Here is a 14,356-nt window from a genome sequence, read left to right on the forward strand (position 1 = left end):
ACAGAACAACACTGATTAACGCAGAAGAATATAGAAATTGAAACCCAAAGTGAACTGGGGTCTAATGTTCATATTTTTAGAAACCTACACAATTTTGGATCTGGGATACATAAGCTATCTTAATTGCATTTGTCAGGCAGAATAATATGATCTTTAAAATAAGCAGTTATAAATTGGGAAAAGTGCCCAAAGTAAACAAAACAGGCACAGGGACAGAGAAAATGTGGTAGTGGACATTACGGGAAACTAGAGTCTTCCTAGTCAAAGTGTTGTCCCTGAACCTGAAGCATCAACATCACTGAGACATCTTCGACATATACACAACTTCAAGCTCTCTGGTCTCAGACCTACTGGACTAGAATCTGCCTTTCAAAGAAGACAGCCAATGTACACTGAAGTTTAGAGTAGAAGTTGTGAAGCAGTCAGCTTTATGAAGAGCAGGGAAAAAATATTCAGATAGAGGTAATGACAAAAAGAAAGCCAGGAGGCAGGAAGGAGTCTGGCTTCTTGAAGGTGCAGAAGGGCCAGTGTGGCTGAACCCTAGTGAATGGGAGGGATGGGATTAGTGAATGGTAGATGTCATGCTACTACTATTACCAGGTCTATGCAAATGGTGCTTATATATTTTATAATAAAAATTCTTAATTTCAAAACATTATTATTTTTGGTTATAGTCTAGTTATGTTTCTCCAGTAATCATCATTAAAGACCTAAGCAACAGAACCTATATGTTTGTGTTCTGTGAAGGCAAATAGTATAGGAACTGAAGTATTACCATATTCTGAAACTACCATAGGGGTAAAGAATAAGAACACTTCAATGGGTGGTGGCAGATGGTGGTGACTTTCTGGGTTCCTGGGGCCTCCAGTGAGGAAAGCATACTGTATCAGCAAGTTCTAGAACTGGTTTTGGGCTGCATCTTAGAAGGCCTGGGCCCATGGGCTCGGATTTCTCGATCCTCTAGTTACATCCCCACTTTAGGTGCTTTTCAGAAACTATTTCTTTAAGATGTACACCATAGGTATCCTCCCCTTTTCTACTGGGAATTAGATTTCCACATCTCTCATTATGTGAGTTTCCCTATTGTCAATCCTGTTGCGGGTGATGCCTGAAACTGGCAGTCAGAAGGGCAGGGATTTTTCTCAACCACTAGTACCCATGGACTTCAAGTGGATCCTTATGTCTATGCAACCAGTGTTTCAGTGGCTTTCACGAAAGTTCCATTAAGAGGCTGTCTAATATTGATTAGGTCTAGCAAAGCACTATGCCTCCCTCAACCCCTATGAAACTCCATTAAGTTCTTTTAGTCTTTCAATGCTGGCCAGATTCCAGCTCTTTTAAATATTGCTTCTTTTATCCAACATAAGTATGTTTTTTTTTTTTTTTTTGCTTTGTGACATTTGAGAGTTTAATTAGAACGAGTTGCTTTCAATATGAAGGCTCACTGTTCTGCCTTCTCAGCACAGATAGATGCTCTAATTTCCAGCCACTCACCCCGATTTTCTGAATTGCCTTGTGTTCAAGTAATTGAAAGCTGCTGACAGCCAAGTGAAGTCTCTAAATCTGTTCCTTTTGAACTTAGTGGTATTAAAGCTTATATCAAATGACTAGTTGAACAATTCAGCTTTCTCCAAGTTTCTAAGTCAACTACCAAGAGGACTGTAAGGGTCAAGACAAGATATTAGTGGTGACATAAGACTGGCTTAGAGTGTGTGCAGAGCCAGGCTATGGCAACCTATGTGGCTGCAGGAAGGAGACAGAGCTGTAGATTGCCTGTTCCCAAAACTAGTCTGGCATGAGGTGTAGCCAGTAAAGGGCAGAGGCAGGAATTCATACTCATGTGTGATAGGAGCTCAGAACACATATCTACAATGTCAGTCATGGGCTAAGACCTGTGGGACTCCAGAAAAAGCTGTTTGTCTCTGGGAGGTTGTAAAGAGGGCCAGAGTCTGGCTGAACATCTCTTGACAAAAGCTAGTTCTTAGGAAGACCAAGTCAAGGTTCCACTTCCTACCGAAAAAAACAACTTTTCTTTGCTGATTTTTAGGTTATAAACCTCTTCATTGTGGTACTTGGTCTATGTAAGAAATGTGAACACAAATGGCAAAACATCCATCATGACCTTAGCAGGAATAGATGAGGTTGAATTCAGTTTCCACTGAGCATTGACTCAATGATGAAAGAGTAGTATCTAAGAGAGTATAATTAGGAAGAATTTTTGAAAAACATCAGTCTTATAAGGATAATTACCTTTGAGTACCTCCCCTCCCCATAAATAATGTTTTCTTTGCACTAGAAAAAATGAAAGAAAACTATAGACAGAATCATATTGTATGGTGTGGTATTACAATATCAGGAATGGCTGAGACTTTTTCTGCTTTCCAAAGTCTGAACATTTGAATTTGAATTTTGCTAAACTATTCCACTTTTTAAAAGTGAAGTTTTTCAGATCCATGGTTTCCAGTGCCCTTGCTAGGAACAGGGGAGGGGAGAGGTAAGGGACACTCTTGCTATCTTTGATTGTGGTAGGGATGGATATAAGATTTTATAACTAAAAAGGGAGGGAGCATGGCCGCCGAGGAGTAAGCAGCGACTCTAATGTCTCCGCACTAACGAGATCAAAAAGACCCTTTGGAACAGCGGCAGTCTTCACACTGAGGAACCTCTAGCAGAATTCCATGAAGAGGGGTCCTGCAGGGATCTGGGAGGTCTACTAGAAGTGTCGGTTTGTGGCCGCCGGGACTCGGGGCCTGGGGACTGCGGTACTTGCCGGAGTCAGGCCGTCGCCTCCCCGGCCCCGGGCGCCGCTGGAGCCGAGAGCCATAAAGACACGGACCGGGCCGCGGTGCGGCTAGAAGCCGGGAACGCCGGGGGCGGAGAGAGCCAACAGGGCAGCGCATGCTGTAGAAACCGCGGCAGAGAGAGGCGTGGGAGCTCGAGGCAGAGACGCACCGGACAGAGCGAGCCAGCACCCCGCCATCATCCCGAAATAGCGAGAGGAGAAAGATGGCGGCGGGAAGTGAGTAAGCCCCTCCATGGTCCGTGCCCCGCACCACCGCGTCTGAAAAGCTGAGACAGACACCTGCGACTCAGCATTAAGCTATCCGGCTGAGGCGGCTGGTCAGCCCTTCTCATCCTACGGAGGTGGATGCCTGCCGGGCCTTCGAGGGTAGTGGCCGCAGGGTCCAGGCGGGGATTGGGTGACAGTGGGGACCCGCCCGTGGCGTTGGTCGCCCGGCAGGGGGAGGCGAACTGTAGCCGTTTGCGGAGAACACCACTGAGGCGGAGGGCTGGCGTGGCAGGACTGCGGCAGAGGAGATAACTTCATTGAAGCCTGCTGCAGCAGGTGTGTGGTCTCCTGGTTCTCCCTCTCCACGCATCAGGGAAACCTTAAGAGCCCCTCCCAGCTCTCCCGAGAATGCTATAGCCAGCCCGAGGGAGTCAGAGGTGGTGTGGGACTGCCGCTCCCTCCAGGGCTGGCTGTTGAGGTCTCTTGCACCAGCTACGGGGGTGTGGCTACCGGAGGGCAAGCAAAATTTGCTGAGGATTCTCAGCACCAAGCTCTACAAGCTTAGGGTCTGAGGGAATGGCAATCTGGAGGAGTGAGCCCAGTCGTTCATGAAAACAGGGCTCCCGGGAGCAGCAGACCTGGCCTGTAGTCAGTATTATAGTGAGAGGGGCCTGGCTAGAGGAAAAGTGGAAGTGTTTGGACACAAGAGGAGGCCCTAGGCACTCAGGATTGGAGACTCGCCCAGTCTGGGAGGAACTGCTGCACAGTGACTGGTTCCCGCGTACTGACGGGAAAGACTTGACCTGGGGGGCACAGCGCCACCTAGTGGAAGAGAAGTTAATCAAACTCTAAGACGGCATTTATTAGTCTTTTTTATTGTTGTTGTTGTTTTTTTTTTTTTCTGATTGGGGGTTTTTCTTTCATCTTCATTTTTCTATCTTGTTTTTTCTTTCTTTTCTCTTTTTTTCTTCTTTCTCTTCTAATCTCAATTTTAATTTTTTTAATTATTATTAATATTTTTTTTAAATTTTTGTTCTTTTTTAGTTCCTATTTCTTTCTTCTTTTGTCTTTTCATTTTTCTTATCCCCCCTTCCTTGAATTCTACCTGCCTACTCTCATTCTCCTTAGTGACTTCTTCCCTTCCCTTCTAATACCTTTCCTCCCTAGCATCAAATAAATTTATAGGAATAAACAGTAACCCAGCAGTCAACCAGAACAAGAAGCAACATGAGCAGCTTCAAGAAGCAAGGAAGAAGAGGAGTACAAGCAATGCAGGACAGCCTAAATATTCAGGAGGACCTAGAGTCATCAGAAAAATGGTCATATAAAGACCTCAAGGAACACCTTAGACAGATGGAATGGAACCTCAAAGAGGATACAAGACAGCAAATTCAAGCAGCGAAAGAACACATTGAGAATGAGTTACATAAACAGCTAAAAGAAGAAGTTAAGCATCTTTATAAGGAGATAGAGATTATAAAAAAATAATCAAACAATAATTCTAGAAATGAAGGAAACGATAAACCAAATTAAAAACTCAATTGAGAGTATCACTAACAGAGTGGAACAAGTAGAAACCAGAACGTCAGATAATGAAGACAAAATATACCATCTGGAAAAGAGTCTAGCCAACTCAGAAAGGCTGGTAAAAAATCACGAGAAAATCATCCAAGAGTTATGCGATAACATAAAGAAACCAAACTTACGAGTCATCGGGATAGAGGAAGGTACAGAGATTCACACCAAGGGAATGAGAAACCTACTGAATGAAATAATTACAGAAAACTTTCCAGAAATAAAAAAGGAAACAGATATACAAATTGAAGATGCATACAGGACACCGAGCACACAAAATCACAGTAGACCAACGCCAAGACACATTGTTATGAAGATATCCAATATACAGAACAAAGAGAAAATATTAAAAGCTACAAGAGAAAGGAGACAGATTACATTTAGGGGTAAACCAATACGGTTAGCAACGGACTTTTCATCACAGACACTGAAAGCAAGAAGGTCATGGAACAATGTATTTCAAACACTGAAAGACAATGGATGCCAACCAAGAATTCTGTATCCAGCAAAATTAAGCTTCAGGTATGACAACGAAATAAAGATCTTTCATGATAAACAAAAGTTAAAAGAATTTGCAGCCAGAAAACCTGCATTGCAAAGCATTTTGAGCAAAACACTACACGAGGAAGAAATGAAAAACAATAACCAAAACCATCAGTGGGAAGTGCCTCAGTAAAGACAGAGGGCGAGGGGAAAGATAATCACGGAGAAACAAACTAAATATTTAAAAAAAAAAAAGGATAAGCATTCAAACATGGATGGAAGTTCAAACCATATATCAATAGTAACTCTGAATGTTAACGGCCTAAACTCTCCAATAAAGCGACATAGGCTGGTATCATGGATTAAAAAGACAAATCCAACAATATGCTGCCTCCAGGAGACACATCTGATTGGAAAAGACATACACAGGCTGAAGGTGAAAGGATGGGAAAAAATATACCACGCACACAGTTCTCGTAAGCAAGCAGGAGTGGCCATCCTCATAACGAATAAAATCGACTTCAAGACGAAGTTAATCAAAAGGGATAAAGAAGGTCATTATATACTGTTAAAAGGATCCATTCACCAACAAGACATAACAATTATCAATATTTATGCACCAAACAATGGTGCTGCGACATTCATAAAACAAACTCTCCTCAAGTTCAAGAATCAAATAGACCACAACACAATAATTATGGGTGACTTCAACACTCCTCTTTCACCTTTGGACAGATCCTCCAAACAAAAATTGAATAAAGAAACTATAGAACTCAATATCACAATCAACAACCTAGACTTAACTGACATATATAGAATATATCAACCATCATCAAATGGATATACCTTTTTCTCAGCAGCACATGGATCCTTCTCAAAAATAGACCATATATTATGCCATAGGGCAACCCTCAGTAAATATAAAGGGGTGGAGATAATACCATGCATTTTATCTGATCATAATGGAATGAAACTGGAAATCAATGATAAAAGAAGGAAGGAAAAATCCTACATCACATGGAAAATGAACAATATGTTACTGAATGATCAATGGGTTACAGAAGACATAAAGGAGGAAATTAAAAAATTCTTAGAGATAAATGAAAATACAGACACAACATATCGGAATCTATGGGACACAATGAAAGCAGTTTTAAGAGGAAAATTCATCGCCTGGTGGTCATCCCTCAAAAAAAGAAAAAACCAACAAATAAATGAGCTCACACTTCATCTCAAAGCCCTAGAAAAGGAAGAACAAAACAACAGCAAATGTAGCAGAAGACTAGAAATAATTAAAATTAGAGTGGAAATCAATGAAATTGAAACAAAAGAAACTATTGAAAAAATTAACAAAACTAAAAGTTGGTTCTTCGAAAAAATAAATAAGATTGACAGACCTTTAGCCATGCTAACGAAGAGAAGAAGAGAGAGAACTCAAATTACTAACATACGGGATGAAAAAGGCAATATTACAACAGATCCTACAGAAATACAGAAGACAATTAGAAATTATTTTGAAAACCTATATTCCAACAAAATAGAAGATAGTGAAGACATCGATTAATTTCTTAAGTCATATGATTTGCCCAGACTGAGTCAGGAGGATACACACAATTTGAATAGACCAATATCAATGGATGAAATTGAAGAAGCCATCAAAAGACTACCAACCAAGAAAAGCCCAGGACCGGATGGGTATACAGCGGAGTTTTACAAAACCTTTAAAGAAGAATTAAAACCAATACTTTTCAAGTTATTTCAGGAAATAGAAAAAGAGGGAGCTCTTCCAAATTCATTCTATGAGGCCAACATCACCCTGATTCTGAAACCAGACAAAGACGCCTCAAAGAAAGAAAACTACAGACCAATATCTCTAATGAACCTAGATGCAAAAATCCTCAATAAAATTCTGGCAAATCGAATACAAAAACACATCAAAAAACTTGTGCACCATGACCAAGTAGGATTCATCCCTGGGATGCAAGGATGGTTCAACATACGGAAATCAATAAATGTTATTCACCACATCAATAGACTTAAAGATAAGAACCATATGATCATCTCGATAGATGCAGAGAAAGCATTTGACAAAGTACAGCATCCCTTTATGTTCAAAACATTAGAAAAATTAGGGATAACAGGAACCTACCTTGACATTGTAAAAGCTATCTATGCTAAGCCTCAGGCTAGCATCATTCTGAATGGACAAAAGTTGAAGGCATTCCCTCTAAAATCCGGAACAAGACAGGGATGCCCTCTATCTCCACTTCTATTCAATATAGTTCTCGAAACACTGGCCAGAGCAATTAGACAGACGAAAGAAATTAAAGGCATAAAAATTGGAAAAGAAGAACTTAAATTATCACTATTTGCAGATGACATGATTCTATACCTAGAAGACCCAAAAGGGTCTACAAAGAAACTACTAGAACTAATAAATGAATTCAGCAAAGTGGCAGGATATAAAATCAACATGCATAAATCAAAGGCATTTCTGTATATCAGCGACAAAACTTCGGAAACGGAAATGAGGAAAAACACTCCATTCACGATATCCTCAAAAAAAATAAAATACTTGGGAATTAACCTAACAAAAGAGGTGAAAGATTTATATAATGAAAACTACAGAACCCTAAAGAGAGAAGTTGATGAAGATCTTAGAAGATGGAAAAACATACCCTGTTCATGGATAGGCAGAACTAACATCATCAAAATGGCGATATTACCAAAAGTTCTCTATAGGTTTAATGCAATGCCAATCAAAATCCCAACGGCATATCTTGTAGAAATTGACAAAGCAATCATGAAATTCATATGGAAAAATAAAAGACCCAGAATAGCAAAAGCAATTCTAAACAGGAAGTGTGAATCAGGCGGTATAGCAATACCAGATTTCAAACTATATTACAAAGCAATAGTGACAAAAACAGCATGGTACTGGTACCAAAACAGGCGGGTGGACCAATGGTATAGAATAGAGGACACAGAGACTAATCCACAAAGTTACAACTATCTTATATTTGATAAAGGGGCTAAAAGCATGCAATGGAGGAAGGATAGCATCTTCAACAAATGGTGTTGGGAAAACTGGAAATCCATATGCAACAAAATGAAACTGAACCCCTTTCTCTCGCCATGCACAAAAGTTAACTCAAAATGGATCAGGGAACTTCATATCAAACCAGAGACTCTGCGTCTGATAGAAGACAATGTTGGATCCGATCTACAAATTGTGGGGTCGGGCTCCAAATTCCTCAATAGGACACCCATAGCACAAGAGTTAACAACAAGAATCAACAAATGGGACTTAATTAAACTTAAAAGTTTTTTCTCAGCAAGAGAAACAATAAGAGAGGTAAACAGGGAGCCTACATCCTGGGAACAAATCTTTACTCCTCACACCTCAGATAGAGCCCTAATATCCAGAGTATATAAAGAACTCAAAAAATTAGACAATAAGATAACAAATAACCCAATCAACAAATGGGCCAAGGACCTGAACAGACACTTCTCAGAGGAGGATATACAATCAATCAACAAGTACCTGAAAAAATGCTCACCATCTCTAGCAGTCAGAGAAATGCAAATCAAAACCACCCTAAGATACCATCTCACTCCAGTAAGATTGGCAGCCACTATGAAGTCAAACAACAACAAGTGCTGGAGAGGTTGTGGAGAAAAGGGTACACTTGTACATTGCTGGTGGGACTGCAAATTGGTGCGGCCAATTTGGAAAGCAGTTTGGAGATTCCTGGGAAAGATGGGAATGGAACCACCATTTGACCCTGCTATTGCCCTTCTTGGACTATTCCCTGAAGACCTTAAAAGAGCATGCTACAAGGATACTGCCACATCGATGTTCATAGCAGCACAATTCACAATTGCTAGACTGTGGAACCAACCCAGATGCCCCTCAGTAGATGAATGGATAAAAAAAATGTGGCATCTATACACAATGGAGTACTATGCAGCAATAAAAAATGACAAAATCATAGAATTTGCAGGGAAATGGATGGCTCTAGAGCAGATTATGCTTAGTGAAGCTAGCCAATCCCTAAAAAACAAATACCAAATGTCTTCTTTGATATAATGAGAGCAAGTATGAACAGAGCAGGGAGGAAGAGTAGGAAGAAAAGATTAACATTAAACAGAGACATGAGATGGGAGGGAAAGGGTGAGAAAAGGGAAATTGCATGGAAATGAAGGGAGACCCTCATTGCTATACAAAATTACATACAAGAGGTTGTGAGGGAATGGGAAAATAAACAAGGAGAGAAATGAAATACAGTAGATGGGGTAGAGAGAGAAGTTGGGAGGGGAGGGGAGGGGGGATAGTAGGAGATAGGAAAGGTAGCAGAATACAACAATGACCAATAGGACATTATGTAAAATTGTGGAAGTGTAACCGATGTGACTCTGCAATCTGCATTTGGGGTAAAATTGGGGGTTCATAAACCACTTCAGTCCAATGTATGAAGTATGTTATGTCAAGAGCTTTGTAATGTTGTGAACAACCAATAAAAAAAAAAAGATTTTATAACTATGTCAAGACTTGTCAAATTAGAGAATTGAATATTTACAGTTGGCTGTCTATCAATCATATACAAAAAAGCTGTTTTTAAAAAGTGAGGCTTTTTCTTGCCTAGTATATTCAAATTTGTTGAATAAAGAATTTATATAATTCTTCACAATGAGATATGGGACAAGATCCTGATAACATTGCCTTAGTAATCTCAGGATAAAAGCTTCTTATCCTGAGATTCCTCATTTCACAGAGAAAAGCATTTCAGTGAAGCATTGAGAATAAATATTTCTTAAAGAATTGTGAACCAAATGTTAACAGCAATAGAAAGTTAGAAATGAATTTCTATAAAATAAATGGACCACATTTTATCCTTAAAAGACAATATTGGATTTTCATCTTGAAGTTTTAAAAATTGCTAGCTAAGCAGATGCTTCTCTTTTTGCTTATAAAAACACTATATGCTTTGATACATATCAAATATTAAAAACAGTATAATGGCAACATATACATACTGTAGCACCTTAGAAAAATTGATCTAATTTTGCAAGAAATACCCAAGTGAGTTTACAACTGCTAGTCATTTGAAAATATCAAATAAATTCTAGCTGGAAAATACCATTAAGAGTATAATTGAAGGTCTGGTTAATTGTTTTGCTGTGAAAAATTTATGGCTGAACGTTTCTCATGATATTACATGGACGAATGCCAATGCAATGTTCAAATATAAAATTAAATTAAGATATATATATATATATATTAAATAAAATTAATCCAGAAGAAATTGAAATAGGAATAAGATTATTGGTATGTATAGTAGAAAATGTTTGTAGCAGAAAAGTCAATATATCCTTTCATTTCTGGCTTTAGACAGGCTGACTGGTATGAAACATTGGCACTTACTTTCCAATTGTATTGGGCAGCATTGTAAGTTGATTGTCATCTACTTTTAGAGTAGTCAGTTTTTTCAACAGTCCTAAAACAGAGAATAAGGTTTATTAATACATCAGCGTATTTATGACAGGAAATGTCACATAAAAGAAATCAAAGGAATCACTTGTGATAAATGATTGGCATGCTAACTGGCTGCACTCTGCTTCTATAAAACCATAAATTGATACAGTATTTGTGTGTTGTATACTTTTGAATGTCTTTTGAAAAATTCACTTACAGAAGTTCAAGAACATTGATGCAGTAAACAAAACCGAAAGCTCTATATACATTGTATTGATACAGATACCACTACTACATTTCCCCATCCTATTCTTCATCAAATGGATAAGTTGAAATGTTTCAAGCCTGCTATTATTTAATATTTAATTTACTAATAAATACTAATAACTAACTTCCATGTTATGATGCAGATTGAACACACGTCTGAATAAAGCCTAATAACCCATGAATGCATACTAAGGCACTGCAATGCAGTGCTCACAATGAAGGACTTGGAAAATGATACCATATGACTTCATATTCTGCTTGATATCATAAATCCTGGACTTGGAGCATCTTTAAACTCAAATCTCATTATTTTAATATGCCAATAGAACCAGCCAAGAACTGAAGTTACAACCATTTATCTTTCACTCTCTGATTTAAGGTCTCCAGACTTGCTGAGTTTAATAATGTCTTAGTCTACATATAATCATCCACAAAACAAGAATAAACATAGATAATAATGCCACATTTATAATCCTGTTTTGTTAAATTAAATTACATAATAATAATAAAACAACTAGAAATCTATTTAATATCATTTTAATTTTTGGTTTAATATTTAAAATATTATATCCTAATTTATAATTTTACACACATCTCAATTTCAGCAACAATTTTAAATATACTTTTATAAGTGCTTTTTAAAATTATTTCTAATCAGTTATACATGACAGCAGAAAGCTCTTTGATTCATTGTACATAAATGCAGCAGAATTTTTCACTTCTCTGAAAAAAGTCACACCATTTGTGTAATCATACGTGTATCGAGGGTAATGATGTCCATGTCTCCACCATCTTTCCTACCTTCATGCCTCCTCCCCCTCCTTCCTCTTTGCCCCATCAAAAGTTCCTCTATTCATTCCATGCCCCTCCCCTGCATTATGGATTAGCATCCACTTATCAGAGAAAACATTCGGCCCTGGGTTTTTGGGATTGGCTTATTTTGCTTAGCATGATATTCTCCAACTCTGTTTTTTTTTTTTAAGAGAGAGAGAGAGAGAGAGAGAGAGAAAGAGAGAGAGAGAGAGAGAGAGAGAGAGAGAGAGAGAGAGAGAGAGAATTTTTTAAATATTTATTTATTTTTTTAGTTTTCGGCAGACACAACATCTTTGTTTATATGTGGTGCTGAGGATTGAACCCAGGTTGCATGCATGCCAGGTGAGCGCGCTACCGCTTGAGCCACATCCCCAGCCCCAGGTTTTGTTTTAAATTGGAGCTACACCTATATACAATAGATTACTGTGTCCGGAAGACACTTTGTTCTGAACTACATTAAGTTCCATGGTCAAATATATTTTGAGAAATGCTAAATTAAATAAAATCATATGGCTTTGTTTAAGGAGGAAAAGAGCTCTTGATATGCTCATTCAACAACATGACTTTCCAAAGTTATTGTAGAGTGTGTGTGTGTGTGTGTGTGTGTGTGTGTGTGTGTGTTTAGAATGTTTTTTTTTTTTTTTTGGTGTTGCTGGGGATTGAACCCAGAGACTTTGTACATGCAAGGCAAGTACTCTACCAACTGAGCTATTTCTCCAGCCCACATATAGAATATCTTGAAGAACTATAGTTTGTGAACATGCTTTTAGGTCATATCGATCCCCTCTCAAGTTTTTTGAGGATTCTTTAAAGGCAAGAGTAAGTCATATAACTGAAATAAAGCTGTGTTTCACTTTAAATTTCAGTATACTAAATTACATTTTCTTCAGAAGCAGAGACTTTCTCTCCCTGGAGGGAGAGAAATGTTACCACTATCAGTCTACTGTGAGAAAATATCTACAGAATTTGGAGCTTAATAACGTCAACTTGAAAGCAACTGCACCTGGGAAAGAGGACAATTCATATGGTGGTAATTTATCTCTGAAGTTTGAACACCCACTGCTGTATTCATTTATGTTCAAAAGGTGATTGAATCATTCAGCTTCTCCTAGTGCATATGATAAAATACCAACTTTGTAAATATAAGAGAACACCTGAGCTCTTTTATCAGTTGTGGAAAGTAAACATGGGACTATGAATTACAGTTAAATTTTTATGAGTTGGTAACCTTGATCAGATAGATTATTGCTCCTGCCTATGAGTGATGCTAGAGGAGGGCCACAGTCTTGACATCACTAGATTGGGTCATCAGAGGCTACGGGATGGGTTCTATAAGGCCAAACAAATGCCACATAATTAGGTCACTAAGCTATTTAAGAAGATCCCTCGGTCAACTGATCTAGAGTCATGGTGACAAACTTTGAGGCAGGTCAGGGACTAAGGCCAAATGTTGGTGCAACCGATTTTTCTGAAGATTGGAGTAAGGGCTCTGACCAGAAGCTTCTGCCGATTTACAATTTGAAGCAAGTTGGGCCTCTCTGCTTAGTTCCACCTCTCTAGATTTATAGGAACCTCTCTTATTTGTGATGTGGCTTTAACACTCCTGGGCCATCCACAGGGACACACTGTTGGACTGATTCTAGAACTTCCCTGGGAATCTGATCATGGGCACCAGTCTCACTCATTGCTCATGTATTTTTCTGCCAGATTATTCCTGTATTTCATTTTCTTTTTTTTTTATTTTAAACTTTGTTTTAATTAATTATACATGACAGTAGAATGCATTTATGCATTTTGATATATCATACATAGGTGCCATATAACTTGTCAGTGTATTGTATTTCACTTTCATATTATATCTTCTTGTACTTTCTTCTACTCCATGCAAATTAAAGTTATTTTATCCTATTCCTCTCTCTACTTGAAACCTCCCTCAATTATCCCTTTATCTTATATTCCAGTTATGAACTTATGGATGAAAAGGTGGACTATCACTGCAATTTTAGCTACTCTTATATATAAATATATAAATAGTATTGATGTATTCAACCTTTATATGATTTGTTATTAAAACAGTTTATATTCACTTGGCATTTATACACGTTATAGAAAGTTGAAAGCAAATATCTATGCACTCTTAAAATCTAAGATGATAATAATAATTATGTTATTATAGTAGCTGAAATTGATAGAGTACTTACTATGACAAGGACTGTTCTGACCAAACTTACATACATTAATTAATTCTTTCCTCAAAATAATATCATTATTCAAGTTGTACCACTACTCTCACTTAATAGATTATGAAACTGACACACAGAGAAATTACGTAACTTGTCTAAGGTCGCACAGCTAGTGAGGAAGAAATACTAGAATTTGAACCAGGTAATCTGACTTACAAAGCCTTAATTGCTAAGTGACTAAGATAAATTATTTTGAAAAGTGAAAAATTATGTTCTCCTTTATTCAGTTTCTCTGTTATCCAAAGAAGCGGATTATTGAAATTCTCTACCTAGAAGAGGAAAAAAGTACTCTTCATTTTCCCTGGATCCAGTACAAGAAAGGGGATTAAGCATACTGGGCTTGTTGTCTGTCATTCTATTCAAACATCCCACAGCTGCAGAAGGACACAGGCCTGCTAGAAGGAAAGATCTTATTTTCTGTGTTATTTCTTTATATTATGAAAATTCTTATCTTTTATTCTTTTAAATGTTGGTAGTTCAATAGATGAT

At 38.1% G+C, this 14,356-nt stretch overlaps 1 protein-coding gene across 3 annotated transcripts in view; it reads right to left on the reverse strand.

The window, feature by feature from the left end:
• LRRC7 (leucine rich repeat containing 7) overlaps positions 1–14,356 on the reverse strand; it is a gene marked incomplete at both ends in the record, with an annotated part of 429,491 nt that overhangs the window by 120,240 nt on the left and 294,895 nt on the right. For all 3 annotated transcript variants that reach the window (XM_081308133.1, XM_081308135.1, XM_081308134.1), the window contains one exon: positions 10,494–10,566. In XM_081308133.1, coding sequence (XP_081164259.1) covers positions 10,494–10,566 — 73 coding nt within the window. The remainder of the gene's footprint in view (positions 1–10,493; positions 10,567–14,356) is intronic.

Source organism: Spermophilus citellus (genome assembly GCF_964194105.1).
Source record: "Spermophilus citellus genome assembly, chromosome: 9".
NCBI classification, from domain to species: Eukaryota; Metazoa; Chordata; class Mammalia; order Rodentia; family Sciuridae; genus Spermophilus; species Spermophilus citellus.